The 18,402-nt window shown below is 40.2% G+C and overlaps 1 protein-coding gene across 2 annotated transcripts in view; it reads right to left on the reverse strand.

Annotated features, from left to right (window-relative positions):
- The window catches only part of myo7aa (myosin VIIAa), a 61,082-nt gene extending 43,588 nt beyond the window's left edge, over nucleotides 1-17,494 (reverse strand). For both annotated transcript variants that reach the window (XM_031878703.1, XM_031878704.1), the window contains exons 1-2: nucleotides 17,271-17,494; nucleotides 10,192-10,259 (exon numbers count right to left, since the gene is read on the reverse strand). In XM_031878703.1, coding sequence (XP_031734563.1) covers nucleotides 10,192-10,240 — 49 coding nt within the window. In that variant the 5' untranslated portion in view covers nucleotides 10,241-10,259; nucleotides 17,271-17,494. The remainder of the gene's footprint in view (nucleotides 1-10,191; nucleotides 10,260-17,270) is intronic.
- Nucleotides 17,495-18,402: the final 908 nt, after the last annotated feature.

Raw genomic sequence — 18,402 nt, forward strand, 5'->3', positions numbered from 1 at the left:
CACACACACACACACGCACACACACAGGTGCGTACCGGCATCAGCGTGCTGTGTTTCATCACAGTGTTGACGTTGCGTAGCAGCGCCCATTTGGCCAGATCCTTCTCATAAAGTTCCACATATTCCCGGCGCTTGTACATCTTCGCGTGCACAGAACAAACTCTCCCACACTCTGACAGCGGTATCTGATGTAAGCAGACTTCTAGTCCACACTGATGTGAAAAAAAAAATATCCACAAGCACAGGTGGAAAGGTGTGTGAATTGATCTGATATTTGTAGGATCGCTTCCTACACACTGGGTGAACAATTTCCAAATATCCACGTAAAATTCATAAAGCTGACATGGTTCAACAGCTTCAATTCATCACATCTTAAAGAAAAAGGTCCAATATCAGACGTCTTACAGTCTCACAGGGTCAAACATCCTGGTTTGGGACCTCCAGCCCCATCTCTCTCAGTATATTCCTGGTCCACTTTGAGGAAAATTCATTTAAAAACATCTAACAACATCCAGCCTCTCTGCTGCTTTTCAGATCACTCTAAAGTTTCCAATGCAGCAACATTTTTTGGGACAATCCACCTGCTCTCTCTCTCTCTCTCCCTCTATCACACTTTATGAAACCCCTCCTCCCTCCCACAACCTCCCCTGTCACCAATGGCAACAAGATGTCACTTCCTCCTCAGGTGTGTCCTACGTACGGTGTAGGATTTCTGTACAGATAGATACACGCAGACTCTTACTGCAATGTCAATTCTGCAAGTTATGCAGGATAAATTGTTTGTATTTTCAGACTGAGAAACATTAAGGACAATATTAGTATACTACCAATGCAATCTAATAAAACTAAAACAACATTTCATGGTAAGCCACCCAATGGTTGTTGAGATATTTATGTATAGGCTCATATAAAAATGATCCCCCTTAATCATGACTCACTAGAAGTGTGTGGTGGTGTCTGTATCTGAGACCCCGCCCTCTGCCTTCACTTTTTTATTCATTTTGCTGTGTTTGGGACGTTTCTAGGTGTCAGACACTTATCAAAGTGGGGCGACCAGGGGTCAGCATATATTCAAGAACAAATTACAAAAATGGTGAAAGAAAAAGGCAGATCCCGCGAGGCGAAAGGCCAAGCGGAAGGAAGAGAGAGAGAAGGAATCTGGGACTGGTTTCTCCGAGCACCGTGACCCCATTGAGAAGGGGGGAAAGGGCCAACTCAGAGAGTTTACAAAACCGCAACCGATCAGTCCGACTCATTGTGCCTCAGTTATTTGACTGCTGAAATGTAAACCTTTGGAATCAGCAATTAAGATGTTGTTTTTAGCTCATCTCTTATATGTATGGTATTTTGTGTATTTCTATACGTTTTATGTTGGTTTCATTAGTATGCTGTGTTGAATGTTGTCCTGCACTGTAGTTGACCAATTCATTCGCCCTGACCTTCTCGGTATAGCAGCACTAAAAAACATCACTCTACTTCTGAGTCATAACTCACACAACCACTACATGTTATTGTCAGGAAATAAATTGTAAATATATGTTTTTATTTTAGGCATTTCAACAAATTGTGATAATTCTGCTGATTTCACTGAAGGCCAATGGTGAGGTAGAAAATATGAAATGCCTGATGAGCTGCTTTCACAGTGTGTGTGTTTGTCCACACTTTGGTCAATACTGAAATATCTTTGTCAACTATTCGATCATCTTGACGTTCAGTTCCCAGAGGATGAATCCTGCTATCCACTTTCCTCAGGCTACTTTTCCACCAGCAGGAAGTGTTGGAACTACTGTATTTTTACTCAAATAGGCCAGTACTAGTAAGTAGAAAGAACACTTCCACGGTACTTGTACTACTTTAGTATTTCCCTTTTATGCCTTTCAGCCATGCTTTTTGTTTACTGCAAATTAGCAAATGTTAGCATGTTAACACGCTAAACTAACAACACCGAACATGGTACAACATTATACCTGTGTTACATCAGCGTGCTAGCATTGTCATTGGGATGGTGTTAGCATGCTGCTGTTAGCACTAAGCTTTAGCCTGTCTTTTGTCTTTGTTTCTCTCCCTTCCTCTTCCGAAAGAAGAGAGAGAAACGGTAAGAACACTAGCTGTGTGTAGCATGAGACGTGAGTTAGTCACTAAGGGTTGTGTACGTGTGTGTGTGTGTGTGTGTGACTGTGATGAATGGTTTTTGAGTGTGTGTTACATATATGTCGGTTTAATTAAGTAAATACTCCATCTGGCAAACTGAGCCACCTGAACATTACACCACCAAGCACCTGTGTCACACACACCCACACACATAGCTTGTGACACAGCAAACAGGGGCGAGCAGGGCCAACTATCAGAAACCACGTGTTGAATTATTTAACACAGAGGATCTCTTTGGTGTCTGTATTTTTGTCTCCTCTTATATATTTCTTCTTCTGTGCCTCTGTATGTCTTTTCCTTCATCTCTTTCTCCATCTCGCAACACTGCACTTTGGTGTTGTCTTCGGTTTAAAGTCCTTTTCCTGTGCTTATGTGAGGTAAGATGACAGAGTTCAGTTAGATCCTCAGTCTTAACACAATTATTAAAAAATGTTACAAATTCCCAGTCCAGTATTTAATGTACTTTTATAATGTGTTTCTTTTGCACTTTGTCTTTATGCTCTTGATATTTTATGTAAAGTGATTTAAATTGCCTTGTTACTGAAATATGCTATATGAATTAAATTGCCTTGCCTTGTCCGAAATCCATGCTACATACTATGAAGTAGGCCTATGTACTACATACTAATGTACTACACACATTAGTGCACAAAAATATTTTATAATAAGAAAATAAGACAATACTTGTCACAGCTCTGTCACTTCTGTCTAGCTTTTTCCACCTTTCACTCACCTAATCAGTTCATTCAGTGCACCTGCCAGTCACACTCACCTCATCAGCTCATCACTCTCACCTGCTCACTCTGCCTCTTCACTATTTAAACCCCTGCCTCACACACACTCACTGCCAGATCGTTCTCCGCATTCATGCTAAACTTTCCTGCATTCACCCATGGACTGATTCCCTGTTGCCGACCCTGCCTTTTCCGGACTGCCTTGCCTCTGCCCTGGTAACTCACTCAGCCTTTCTGTCCTTGACCACGAGAATCCTGTCGCTGATTCTTCCGGAGAACATTCTGCCGTGTGTTGAAAATAAAGAACTTAAATCATACCAGTCCCAGTGTTGTCTTACTGCTCCTGGGTCCTAACTACACCTGTCACAATACTTGAAACTTTGGAAGCTACAGGCAATTCAACTTTACAAAGAGACAGCAACGTTTTTCCAAAGAACTGAATACTTATTTTTTGGGAACTGTTTCACCATCACCAACAATTTATCTAAGCTGTGAGCAGTGCCTCCATTTCCTCTGTGCACTGCATTGTGGGAGAATAGTGTAAATTAACTTATTTAGTATGCATTCTATGTGGTTTGAGTATACTTTATGTTCAAACCCATTAGAATCAGTGTGTAGCATGGAATTGAGACACGGGGAAGATTTGGGTTGCACCAAGGTTCTGAGGTGTAAGGAGGTCTTAGTTAAGGTTAGGAGACCTTTATTGTCATGGTTACAATAAATTAAGGATATGGAACGATCGTAGTCATGCCTAAAATAAACCAATGTTGACTGTTAGTAAGTGTCAGTCTTATGTGTTGGTGGTTTTCTTACCATTGCTGTTTTTGCTGCAAGCCTGTTCAATAAACTAAATATTGTAACTCCTAGACCTCTTATATCATGTTGCTAATCATGTGAACATAAAGGTTTTTTACAGGACAGATTCAGAGAAAATGATTTCACCATAGCTACAACAACACGCACTCTGTGCTTTGGACGAACGTGACCGAGACGAGCCACGGCGTCGGTGTGGTGTTGGCAGGACGGCAGTGATGTCATGTCCATGCTGGCTGCAGTGGATGGGTGCTCATCATCTCTTTCTTCAGGTAAATAATTCAGGCCAGACATGAGCCAGGTATTTACTTACGCCTGCTAATGTCACTCCTGTGTGGAAAGGTTGCAAACCACACAGGACAGACAGAAATAGTGGTTTCAGGTTAAGACGCCGACCGTGAACCATGATGCTCCCAGTTCAAATCCACTTGGGGGCATTTGTGGCATGTTTTCCCCATCACTCTCAATAACTCCCTGTTACACATCTATTATCACTAATACAAAAATGTCCAAAGGTTAATAAAAAAAAAAAAGTTATTCACATTCTAAATTGAAAATCTGTGAAAATATACTGTATGTGTAAAAATATCTTCTTTGAAAGGTTTTGGTTTCGTGTTTTTGAAAATAGACAGTTTTTCTCCTGTTTCTCCCAAATTTACTGGAAATGTTAAATGTATAACTGCCAGCCTGGATATTTTTTTTTACACTGATGTGAAATCAAAAGTTGATATGTTGACATGTTATCAAACAGTTACCTATTTACACATTCAGCAGATATGGAACAACATTATCAGTCTTTCAAAGTCATGTTAATGGCCCCTTGGACATTGTAAGTCCAACATTCACTCTTCTTTTAGCTCCATTTTTGGTCTCTTTAGCAGCTAAATGCTCCGCTACGTTCACCAGCTAGTCTCCAACTGTGTCTGTCTGCTGTTTGTTGCCGAGCAGGTGGAGCACAGTGGGTTTTATAAAGCTCTGTCTCTGAAAACAGCAGCCTGCTGTGGCCGAAAATCAACACTATGAGAGAAGTGAGTGAATTAAAACAGTAAAGTTGTATGCCAGGAATCCAAAACAACGAGCTGAAAGTTACTATAAAGCTCCAAAGAGGGGTGGTTGAGTGAAACAAGCACAGGACTTTCACCAAGGACACCACTGTTTGTGTCCTATGTATAACCAAAACAATGTTGTTATGCATTGTGCATGTAATACACAACACAATTGATTCCATTAAAAATAAATCAGATCCCCCTGCCGTATTGATGCTACTAATTCTTCATACACTGCTTGCTGTGTAGTTTAAAGAAATCGCCCTTTTGCAGAGGCAGATGCACTTGGTGTGTAAAATGTGAATCTTCAAAGTAACAAGAGTCAGATAAGTGTAGTGGAGCAGAAGTAGAAAGAAGCAGGAAATAAAATTCTGTCATTTCAGCTCAGTCTCAAGTCTCACTAAGAGCAGCTTTGTAGTATCTTGTTACCCTCAATGTGTAGTAGGTTCAGTACAAGTTAAACATGTGCACACTGACTGCAGACCACAGCTCACCACTGCAAGCTGCACAATATCTGTCTGCAGCCGAGAGCTCTTTTTCACGTACGGGTCTGCCGCTTTTTATGACTTTTTATCACCACTTAAAAAACCTATTACTTTGTGCAGCGGCGTGTTTCCAAATATTAGTTCCTATAAGACTAAAACGACTTCTAAAGGGACATTTAGACCTTTATGGGATGCTGGAACTCAGATCAGTGTACCCCATTAATTACTGGGGGAGCATGAACCTATACACCCTCCGAGGTCCACCCTCCCTGGTCTCACCAAATCCTGTGGGAAACACTGCAGATTATCCAATTACTTTAGAGTTAGGAGCGTTTTAAGGCAGGGGGACACAAGACAGCTATTAAAAGGCCATGTGATTGATAACGGCACTTCCATCTTTACCTCATTTGCATTTAGATTGATCATTTTGATAAGTCAAAGGTTCTCTGTCGCCGAATGAACTCGCCCATAAAACACAGAGAGACCAGCTCCCTCCCTCCCCGCTTCAGTGGACAATTAACATTAATATGTTGTCTCTATTTGGCCTGCATGGGAGACGGCAAAGGGACAAAGCCAGTAGCTACAGCAAGAATGCTGGGAAAATATTATTAAAAGAGTGGTGGGAGATTCAGATCTTTTACTCCAGTCAAAAATATACTGCAATAAAACAACACAAGGTTCATGATTCTATCATTTCAGCTCAGTCTAATGTCTCTCTAACTGCAGCTTTGTATCTCGTGACTCTCGATGTGTACTAGCTTCAGTACAAGTTATTTAAGTGTACATTGACTGCAGACCACAGCTCACCACTGCAGACTGCAGCTCAGAGGTCTTCTTCAGGTACGGGTCTGCCCTCTGCTGGTTTATGACTTTTTGAATCACCACTTAGAAAACTCTTAGTTCTCTACAGTTACTCAAGAAGGCATACTTAATTAACATACAATTATCTCAGAATTGTACTTAAAAATAGTTGAGTAAAGCTACTTGGTTATTTATGCAGCCCCATATAGTCTACTGTTACTGATTGTTTGAACTCAAACACACACACACACACACACACACACACACACACACCAGTTCTCATTGTGGTTGTCCAGTAAATGAGAGAGAGCTGCTGAATGAATGAATACCAGCACTCCATCGCAGTGGAATTTAATGCAGAACTGAACACTAACCAAAACAGATGAACAACTAACAAACAGGCTTTGTGGAAATATAAAAAAAACAAAAAACGTTTTCTAAAGTAATTGAAAGTACAGTCGGTATCATCACTTGGCATAACATTTACGTAAAAACTAAAGTAAAGTATCATGCAGTGTCTCCCAAAGTCATTGATTTACATCACACATGTCAAACTCAAGGCCCGCGGGCCAAATCCGGCCCACCACGCGACTCCGCCAGCAAAAAAAAAAGAAAAAAAAAAAGATTTTTTATTTTATTTTTAATTTTGGAAAAAAATTAAAAGTTAGACTTGAAAATAAAAGTATCCCCATAGTCTAAATTATGAGATAGAAAGTTGAAATTATGAGATAGCATGTTGTCTGTGTGCCGACATTAAAACTATCACAACAGGTGGACAGGAGAGGGAACAGCACGTAAAGCGGTTTTCCAACAAGTGATTGAGTTGAAAAAGATCGACAAATAATCCCAAAATGTCCAAGAAGAGAAAAATTGATGCAGAGGGAAGAAAATGTAATGAAAGATATGAAAGTGAATACATGTCTGTGCTTCAAGGAGAAAAACGGGTCTGTCTTCTGTGTTATGATGCGTGTCGGTGATGAAGGAAGACAATTTACGTCGGCATTTTGACACCAAACACGGAGCTAAATTTAGCCTCCAAGAAAAACATCAAATTGTCCAAGAATTAAAAGGCAGACTGCAATCACAGCAGAATATATTTACAGAAGCTACAGCCTAGTGCATGCTAAAGGTACGTGAGCAGGTGAGCTCCGACCAGATACAGACTTTTACAAATGTCAGTTTGTGAAGAAACACCATCGCAGACCGAGTTCAGGAACTAGCAGCAATCTAACAACACAGCTAGCCGAAGAGATGAGCAGGTACTCGTCTTCTTCATTAGCTGTTGATGAAAGCACAGACAACACGGATACAGAGCATCTATCCATGTTTATAAGACCTGACTCTCAGTGAGGAGCACTTGGATGTGGCTGCCATGCACAGGACGACAACGGGGACATTAGTGATGCAGAGAGGTGACAAAAATAGCTTTGAACAAAGTTAATGTCATAACTTGTGTTTGATATTTGTCTTTGTTATTTTCTTTAAAAGTTTGATCTTTGATAGAGTAATGTGGGTTTCTTAACCCTAACTTAAAATGATTTAAGTTATAACAGAAATGTGCTTAAATATCATTTTACATTCATATAACTGCATGTACAATGTTTTTACACTTCAATAATCAAATGCAGAGAGTTATTTACCAATATGTTAGTGAGTAGTTACAGTTATACAGTCTTAGAGTTACAACTGGCCCATGATGCTGATGTGGCCCGGAGTGAAAATGAGTTTGACACCCCTGATTTACATGATATTTAATTTGTATTTATTTCTTTACTTTTTTATATAACCTTATAAATGCATGGTTGTTGCTTTGAATAATAATTAAAGAAATGTATGCATCATTTAAACGCCATTAATTCCATTTCATTATCCAAACCGCTTATCCTATATATTTAGGGTCGCGGGGCGCTGGAGCCGATCCCAGCTGACATTGAGCAATAAAATGCTTTTTGGGCGATGGGATTGCAATCGGACAGTGCTGGACCACGTGACAGTACAGGTGTAAATGCACCCCCAACGCATTGAGGACAGAGTGTGATCCGATAGGCCAAACCAGCAACAACTACGTGGGCGAAAGTTACGCAATCGCACGTGACTGTTGCAAACCAACAAGGAAGCAGCCGTTAGCCAGTTAGCGAACTAAGCTACAAGCAAAAAAAAAAAGCAGCAAGCAAATTGTCACAACAGATATTGAAGGCACTCTTGGATGGAGTGAGACCCAAGTGTCTGGTTTCAATTTGGTCTGATGAAAGTACACAAGGGATACTTGGCAATTCATATCACAACTAAGCCGTTTAGGAAGCAATGGAACCAGTGGACACTTGAGACCCATATAAGACAAGCTGTGAAGGTAATCAGGATAAATCACAACTTTATCCACTCACATTATACACATTTGAATGCAAGGTGTAAAGGGGTCAATCCAACAAACCAGACTAACAACCAGTTCATCAATTCACTGCAATATAACAAGTGAAAAGTTCCATACTGTGGTACCGGTGTGGGGATCGCCTCCAATGCCTTGCTCAAGCCCAGTGGCGTATTCCCAAAAACTAACATTTTTGTGTTTGAGTGTGCAACGTATCCTCATACAACGGTTCGTATGATGTCTTACAAAAAGTAACTCCTAACTTTTTATGCATTTTTCTATGAAAGTCCAGCAACACACGTTGTTATATACATACAGTCTTTCCAAAATAAGCTTCCGTCATCACAGGAAACAACTTAGTTGTTAGGCAACAAAAGTAGTTAGTTAGGTTTAGGAAAACATCGTAGTTTGGGTTAAAATAACTAACAAAGTGGCGTTACTTACGTACTGAGGTTAGGTGACAAATGAAACAAACACTGCCAATACTAGAAACATCCTATTAGTGCAGGTTGATTCCTTATGTGTTTGTCATGTAGAGTTTAAACTTGTTCCATTAAAAGCCCAAAGACTGTGGTGTAAGATAAGTATGACTGGATCCCAAACAAATCAAAAACCCTGGGCACGAGGATCTGTGGTGACTTTACATTCTACAGTATGGGGTCGACTCCGAGTCTAAATCTACCCGAGTGCCCCGATATTTTGTGTTTGTAAAGTTTTCAAAACATGAAATCAGCTACATTCTTTTACCTGGATGAGGGTGGTGTATCTGAAGCTGAGACGGCGTAGTTTGTCGTCCCAGTCCTCCAGCGGCCAATCAGATCCCTTCCTGTTCATTTTCATTGCCATGGTTACCACGTCTAGTTAAGATCGGCCACCGACTAAAACATTGAACGCTTCCTTCTTGTTCTGATGTGTCGATCGGTCTATGTTATGTTGTAAATTGGGGACAACTGGTCTCCCGAGCATAGTTGTTATCTATATATTGTTGAAGATCCACTGAGACATCCCTAAAATACGTTACACTTCCAATGCAAAATGTCTATGGCTCGGTGGTCAAATAAATCTAAATCAAGAGGAACCGTTACAAACAGAGCAAGAGCATAATCAGACAATCTGTCATTTTGTAAAAAAAATGCTTCACTTTTTCAAACTAAATTCCAAAATGAGCCACAAAAGACAATATCAAATATCATCCACAGTCGTCTTCTTCTTCTTCTTCTTCTTCTTCTTCTTCTTCTCTCGTACAAAAACAATAAATAATCCTTTGTGCGATCCGGTGGCAGCAGAGTTTGATTACACCTGAACAGTTTGGCTAGAGGTCAGACTGTGTGTGATGAACATCCACATAGAGGGGTGAGGGGCTGATCTGTGTGTGTGTGTGTGTGTGTGTGTTTGCTTGTTCTATTGGCTCGTCCCATTTGGGGCTCCACAGCGGGGGAGCGCTGTCAGAGCTGATTAGTCGATCAGAAAGGCTGACAAGTTCAGCAACGCATTAACCGAGAATCAAAAACACCGACACTGAGGCCAACGCATGCTTGCACACACACGCAAATGCACTCAGAGTCCCGTTTATGTATGAGAGTGTGTGTGCGCGTGTGGTTGACTACAAAGATGGTTCGGTGGAAACAATGCAGCGTAATGAGCAGCTGATTCTCAATGAGTGTTTTTGTGGCTTCACTACACAGTGGGCATGTTAAAGAAAAAGTTCAACTATGTGTCAATGTGTCAATGTGTCGTGTTGGCGTGTGTGTGTGTGTGTGTGTGTGTGTGTGTGTGTGCGTGTGTGTGTTTACCTGCTGTAGAATGACCATGGTTCCAGTTTGTGTCCTTATGACTGGACATCAGCAGTCACCTGTGAACACTGAGAAAGACGGAGAGAACGATAAGAGCATCTATTCATAAAGATCATTAATTACTGTGTACACCTACAGGAAGACTTTCATATCTTACATTCATGCAGCAACAATATATCTAAATGCAACAATAATAATAATGTGCAGGGCACACACACACACAAACCCAGGTGTTGTTTTACCTATAAACATCTTCAAAGGAGCAGCAGACACATAAAAACGGGGCTTGTTAAAATGCTCTTGGTTTCAGAGTAAATTAAATAGTAGTGCCGAGTCTGCTAATAGGATCCATGTAAAGCACTGTAGGTAACACACACACACACACACACACACACACACACACACACACACACACTTAAAAGACATGAAAGGAAGAAAAGTCCAAGAAAGAGCAACCATGAGCAGCGTTCAAATGTTTAAATAAGAATTCGAATGACAAGGTCATGGATGAAAGTTCAAAATATTCGGTGCAGTCTTACTGACACAGCACTATTACAATGTTTTTGAAACGTTGTTATTCCTGAAAATAAATCACAAACCACAGTGGGGCATATAGACTATGATGTTTTGCAGCTGTTGGAGTGGACTTGTGATCTTTAATCAAACAGCTTCGGAGCCTCAAACCACTGCATTTGCAGGAACATTTGAATTGATTATTTTGATGTAATTAATTAAGTGGCTCAATATTTTCCCCGTTTTTTCCTCGTCCTTTCCTCATAGGGAATACGATCATACACAACAAAACAAAACGTTAAATGCTAATTTAACATGCCAGAATTAAATACCCCTTTCAGTACCATGGATAGCGCCGCTCGGCCAGGCGAGCCAAAACACTTATTTATTAACTTCACTATCTAGTAATCACAAGATGCAGTAGCACAACATGCTGCCAACACATAGATAGATATATATATCTATCTCTATATATGCTGCTGCGCTATACTTAGATATAGGTTAAACATATTTGTATTTGATATGGTCCATTGGTGAAGTAGCATTAATCATCGGAATAAAAATAACTCGGTAGAGAAATATAGACATATGGAGGGGCGGGGGGATCTCGCCCATGCCCCTGGCAAATAACACCCTGACATTCAAATAAAACAAAATAAAGCAGCTTTTTCTTTGCATGTATAATCATTTTCATGTCATTTTGCAGTTGCAGATAAAGATGAGGCACGTGGGTTGACATGGCTGAGAGTTGTACTGATCACACATCACACATGTACATCGTCCTCCGTGACCCTTTCTAGCCGCCATATTGTTGGTGTGTGTGTGCGTGCTATTAATTAAGGACAATTTAGTGTTGCTTGAATGTACAGCCAGAGTAAATGCATCTGTGTGTGCGTATGTATTAGCCCTAGTAAATTATTCAACCTCCCTTAATGAAGCTTTAGTTTGATCCTTTGACTTTTTTGACACATGGCAGCCGTGACACCTCGACCTCATTAGACGTTTTGTTCGGCTTCTCTTTGAGAGGCGAGTCAGGGTTACACCTGCGCTACCAGACAGAGTCTAAGTTTAAAGTCCTCCTGTGTTTTGTAGAATGTAGCCAACCGTTTTACTGTGCAGGGAGCATTGGGTGTGAGAAATTAACAAACAATTGTCTATTTTACGTTTAATTTGGGGTCCATGTTGGCGGTGGAGTCATACCGTTGACATGTCAGGGGTCTTGAGGTGTTTGTAAATTATACAATGCAACGCAGAGTTAGACCTGTCTTTCTCATGAACAATCACACAAGTGGACAATGGTAAGTTTGGAATCACAATGAGGTCAATCAATAATTGCAGTCAACAGATCCTTGTCAACGTGGCAAAATGCGTGTGCGTGTACATGAGGATTAACCACAGTAAATTATTCACTCTCTCATTATCCAGCTTTAATTGGACCATTTGACCTTTGACACCTGGCAGCAGTGACAGCTGCCTTTCAGAGGGCTTTCACCTGGCTGCAAACGGTTTCTTATTAAGACACGCTGGAACTTTTCTCTCACTACACAACCAACCACCACACCAACTGAAGTGCTGATGTTTAAATGTCAGGTTTGGTGCTCTGTCACACACCAGCCACCATAAGATTATGTCACAAAACACTGACATTAAACAGCCTTTATTGCTGTAGATCTTTGAAGAACGAAAAAGACAACGTGTGTAACTCAGAGATATACCCATAGACTACAGATGTAACTGGCGAAAAAGCCACACACCAACCTCCACAATGACGAGGAGGAATTGTAATTCTGTAAAAATCTGTAAACTCATATCTCATATTCATGGACTACTTTATTGCCTTTGTAGAATCCCTGTTAAGAAAAAAGTAAAGTATTAAATGCATTATGAAGAAACGACAATTGAATATCCTATAAACAATTTGATTTGGCTGCAAAATGAATGTGAATTGGCCTTCTTTGTATAATCTCTAGACATGTAAATAGTGTTTTTATCTGTGAACTATTTGTCACAGTCAAGTGATCGCGCGAACCGAGTTATAAAAATTCGGAGGCGCACGACCAAGTCCGTGATTATGTCATTTTCAGTACGGTGAGTATAATCTATAATCTTAAGTGGCAAAACATGCCGCTGTATATACCCCTCTAGCATCTGTTTTGGACGTGTCAGCAACGGCGTGTCAATATACGCTGGTTACATACTTTTCAAAATAAACTTCCGTCTTCACAGGAAGTCAGGTTTAGGCAACAAACCCAGTGAAAAACGAATTACATGACCAGCAACTCAAAGGTCTCGTGGCCCAAAGTCCTTTTGTCCCATCCACCCTTCCTCGCACTATCATAGAGGGTCACTGCTTCAAGTCCCCACACGGACCATGTACAGAGCGTGGAAGCTGGCCTTGAGTAAGGTACCTGATCCCCAAACTTCTCCCCAGGCGCTGCCCATTGCTCCTAATACTAGGATGTGTTAAATGAAGAGGCTAAATTCACTGTATGTGCTGTGCTGTGTACATGTGTCAATAAAAGTTGATTTGATTTGATTATTGGAGTAGAATTACATTTTGTATATATCTCCAAAAGTATAAAAGGGACATAAAAACTGTTTATTTTGTAATGCTTCGTTAGATATTAACATGAGAAAATGTTACTCCTCACTTTAGACTATTTAGAAATGCTCAAAATCTTTTGTTTTGATGTTGCTGTATTAACATCATAAACCAACAAGAATCTATGAGATCATGTGCACAGAGCAAAATTGATTGCAGTTATTTAGTGTGGTGTTCCTCTTAACAGAAATATACCGTTACACACAGCTTAACAAGCACCTTCCCAAGAAGGGAATTTAATTTCAGCTTGAAATCTCCTGCTGCGTCTAACTCTCTCTTCTCTCTTCCACTCTGTTGAGCCTCCAATAAAGAAAAGAAATGTCATAAAAAGGTCTAATGATAATAAAAACTGAAACAGTGACCACCACATGCACGCAAATACACACAAATAATGCAAACATGTGAATACAAACGTGCCTCTCTCTGTCTCTCACACACACAAAAACAATCCCTATAAATATTTCAGCATCTAATTACCCCAGCAGAGGTCTGGGACAAAGGTTGTGTGCAGCCATGGCCTCTGTGTGTGTGTGCGTGCATGTGTTGTCAAACATATCAGATTTTATACCTGTAGATTAAAGACCTGCAGATTCAGGGGATCTTTCTGATCGTTATGAGAGACACCGCTCTTTTCTCACCTTCAACTGGCCAATTGCTGCTTGAAGCGAATGTGAAAGTTCTGTTGAAGCCCACTGGCATACACACACACACACAATTTATAACGCATTCATTGATTAGCCCGAACAATATGTTCCACACTACAAGTCTCAATCTGTGAGCCCAAATCTAACTCCTGCCCACCCACCCCACCCCCACTGGGAGAGGCAGACTGGCAGAGTGATGCAGGGGGTGTCAAACTCATTTTCACTCTGGGCCACATCAGCATCATAGTTTCCCTCAAAGGGCCGGTTGTAAATGTAAGACTGTGTAAATGTAACTACTCCTAACATATTGGTAAATAACTGACTCTGCATTTGATTATTGTTTATTCAAGTGTTAAAAGTTATATGAATGTAAAATTATATTTAAGCACATCTGTTATTATAACAGATCCTTTTAATTTAGGGTTAAGAAACCCACATTACCCACATTAAATATCAAAGACAAATATCAAACACAAGTTATTACAATAACTTTGTTCAAAGCTTAAAATCCTTTCAAGGGTGCATTTACACAATCCCACGTGAAGTATTTCTGTGACGGTTCACGGTTTACCGTGTGGGTTTAGGAATGGAAAAGAGACTCAGGCGCAGACTTAAACACAGGACACAAGGTGAGGTGAAAAACAAGGCTCTTTACTGGGCACTTAGACAAAAACAGAAACCAAAATCTACTCCAACCGGGAGCGAGGAAAATCCAGACTGAAAATAAAAAGCTAAGTCACAAAAGGGCTTTGACACAAAAAGGCAGTCACAAACGCAGAGGGTCAACATGAGCGATGACCACAGGCGCGCAAAGAGTCCACGGGGAGGAAAAAGTCAAATGATAATCCGGCAACTGGAACAGGGGCAAGCAGGGGAGTATAAGTAGGTGAGGGTTGATGAGCGGACTGCCAGCAGGTGAGTAGAGATGACTGGGGTTTGCAAAGGGAAAAGCCAGGGGCAGGTGATTTGGCACAGGTGGAGAGAACAAGCATGATCAGGAGACACACACACACAGACAAACACCCACACCACACTCACACATAGCAAAACCCAACCGTGACATATTTCATCTGTTGTAAAGTCACGTTTAAAGTAGTCTTCAATGTACTCACAATACATTTCCATGTCAAATTTAGGGGAACCAGCCAAAGGCAATTGATTACAAGTAACTGTCTGGGTCAACCCAAATGGAGGTTTATGGAATATGGGCAAATAAAATGAAGTTAATGTGGATGATAAGTGGAAAAATAGAAATGTTTATGAGAGAAGATGAAGATAAACTATAGTATACCCTTTTATTTAGCTTTGTGAAGCGGTTGCATGATGGCAGTTCTAAACATGTGACCAAAGGTCACAGTTTTGAACATGTGGTTATTGTTGTGAAACAGAACTAATTAGTCTTTAGGCAACAAAACTACTTGGTTAGTTTTTTTTAAATAGATTATGGTTTGGGTTAAAATAGGAACATTTGTTACCTTTGTTGATGGAGACCCAAACGGAGCTAAAAGACGAGCGAATACATTTACACTTGACACGACTTCACAGCAATTGTTTCTCCGTGTCTAAATAAGCAACTGTTTGCTAAAACATTCACACCTTTTCAATTAAAGCGACAGTATCAGACCTGTTTCCATGACCCCCACAGGCCAAAAAAAGTCAATGAATTCAGCTTTAATAAACTGACGCTGCCGTGTCCTCGGCCACAATTTGACCACATCGGCAGGATTGTGTTGAAATATGACATGTTGACACGACCTCAGCTGCACCTCGTTCAGAAAATGATATCGTAATGTTTACATCAAGATAAGCGTATAAAAGCTTTGTGAGTACCCAGGGAGGGGCTAGGAGTCAAACCCAGCCTGCTGCACAGTGCAGTCAAATTCAGAGGTTGTAAATAAAACCTGACTTTGTTTAGGAATTTCACTTTTAATCAGGTTTCAGTACAAGTTTTGCTGCGAAGTGTGTTGATTTTTTTTAAATACACAAAAATCATAGAAAAGTATTTATTAATAAATAATATAGCACAACAAATGTATTTAGAAGATGTGTTTAAAATGATTGTATTACAACACTATCTGCTTATTAGTATTATTGTTATAATTAATTACTACAACTGATAATTATTATAACTGCCAGAGACAATACTGTTGTTGTTTATTCTGCTGTGATATTTGTGTGTGAAATGTGTGAGTGTCATACCCCTTGTACATATTATTAAATCAAAAAGCCTGAAAGTTTCATAAAAAAAATAATTACGAAAGTGTAGTTAAGCAAATCATCTGATAGCAAACTACTCAACAAATTGTTTTCGTGCCTAAACCTACGATCAAAATGTTACATTTATTGTCTTGTTGATCGCGGTGTCCGATCAAAAAAATGCCCAAACGGGCTGTTCTGGAGTTAAACATGTATCTGTCATTGAATTCGGAGAACTTGTTATTTTCCTCACTAGAATCAGTAGAAAAATTGATTATTAATTGATGTCTTTGAGAACCTACCATCAACAAAATGTTCTTCAGACTAGCACAAATACACAATACGGTGTATCTCCTAATATGGTCTATTTGACTCTAAATGGATCATAATTTACTAAATGAACATCATGCTGTATTGAAGACTTGAAACTAGAGATTGAGACCAAAAACTCGTGTTTACAATGTTTACTGAGGGAATAAATCAAGAGAGAAGTAGAGTCATTTTCTCATAGACTTCTATACTAGACTTCTTTTTGCAACCAGAGGAGTCGCCCCCTGCTGGTCAGTAGAGAGAATGCAAGTTTTAAGACACTTCAGCATTGGATTCACTCGGCAGAACCAGAGGTTACATGTAGTGTAATTTATTATTAGCCACAAACTGGTAGTGGTTCATTCATGAATTATTAGCATCACAGAATATGATACCCATCAAGAAAGCAAGTCATAATCTTAAAGCGACAGACTGCCCAACAAACACACCTGATTTTGATTGGAAAACAGGTGTTTACATTATTTGGACAGACATCCCTCACAATAATGCAAACTTCTACCATTAACACAAGCAATGCTAAGCGCTGCTTCTGCTTGAGTAAGTGTAAGTAGGTGTGCTGTATCTCTGTTCTCTGCATTGTTGACATATCACTACACACTTCTAGAGAAACCTCTAATATCTAATATCTAATATGTCAGCTGGACCACAGAGCAAAAGTACACCATGTCCCCCCCTTCAATACACACACACACACACACACACACACACACACACACACACACACTCACACACAGTAAGGAGATTATGCATAAAGCCACCGTGCCTCTATAAGCCTACTGACTGTTTGTCCTTACCCTTTAGTGTGAGCTGAACTCTTCTCGTCCTCTCGGCCTTCCGTCCTTCCTGATTTCCACTTTTGGTCTCACCAAAGACGTCCTCCTCTGTGGATGGAGGGATGAAGAACCGGCGTAGAGAACGACAGTTAATCCCACTGCAAGAGGAGCTGTAAGAAAAAGAGGGATACCTTCATCTCTATTTTCCCTCCAACCTCAGACCTGTATATGTTTATCTCCTCTTCTTTCTCTCTTTTCTCTCTCATCAGTGTGACTCCCTCTCCTTCTCTCTCTCGAAGATCTTTGCCTCTTTGTTTCACTCCTTACTCTCTTCTTCTGTTCTTTCCTCCTTCTCTCCCCTCTCTCGTTCCTGTGAAGGTGTACAGAAGTGGGAGTGAATGACTCCCTCCTCCTCCTCCCCACCTCTCCCTTTTCTTGTTGGTATTAATGGTGACACGGCAAGCAGCTCATTCACTGCCACGGATCCCTGTTACAGAGAGAGAGTCAGTGGGGGGTGATGAAGACAACAGAGGAGGTTGTAATTAGACACGTGGCCGCACACAGTCCAGTGGTGTACATAGAGTACATTTACTCTAGTACAAATACTGAATTTAATGTACTTGTATTTACTTTCACTTTTAACCAATGTTATACAGGACAGAGACGCTACAAACGTGTGATGATCTCATAGAATATGATGCATTGCTTTAGATTAAACTAACCAACAGGATATAAAGGAGTTAAAAACATCTACAGCAGTCACATTTAACATACACAATGCTGCAGTGATATTAGTCCAAAAACATTATATATAATAGTAAAACACTGACAAGGAACATTTGACTTTACTTTTCATACTTTAAAGCTGACTCATTTTCAGCTACATACTTGTATTTTGGATTTCTACTAAAACATGTTTACATGCTTTAATGTTCAAAAACAGAATTTCTCATACTGTCTGAATAAACCTGTAATCACCCTTTGTCTGAAACGCTCCATTTTAGCGCTTGTCTCCTGTTCTGATTGGCTTCCATCTAAGTCCCAGTATAACCAGTCCACTCAGCCTCTATGTCCCAGTATAACCAGTCCACTCAACCTCTCTGTCCCACTATAACCAGTCCACTCAGCCTCTATGTCCCAGTATAGCCAGTCC

This window comes from Anarrhichthys ocellatus, unplaced genomic scaffold (assembly GCF_004355925.1).
Source record: "Anarrhichthys ocellatus isolate YVR2014 unplaced genomic scaffold, GSC_Weel_1.0 scaffold194, whole genome shotgun sequence".
In the NCBI taxonomy this organism is placed as follows: domain Eukaryota; kingdom Metazoa; phylum Chordata; class Actinopteri; order Perciformes; family Anarhichadidae; genus Anarrhichthys; species Anarrhichthys ocellatus.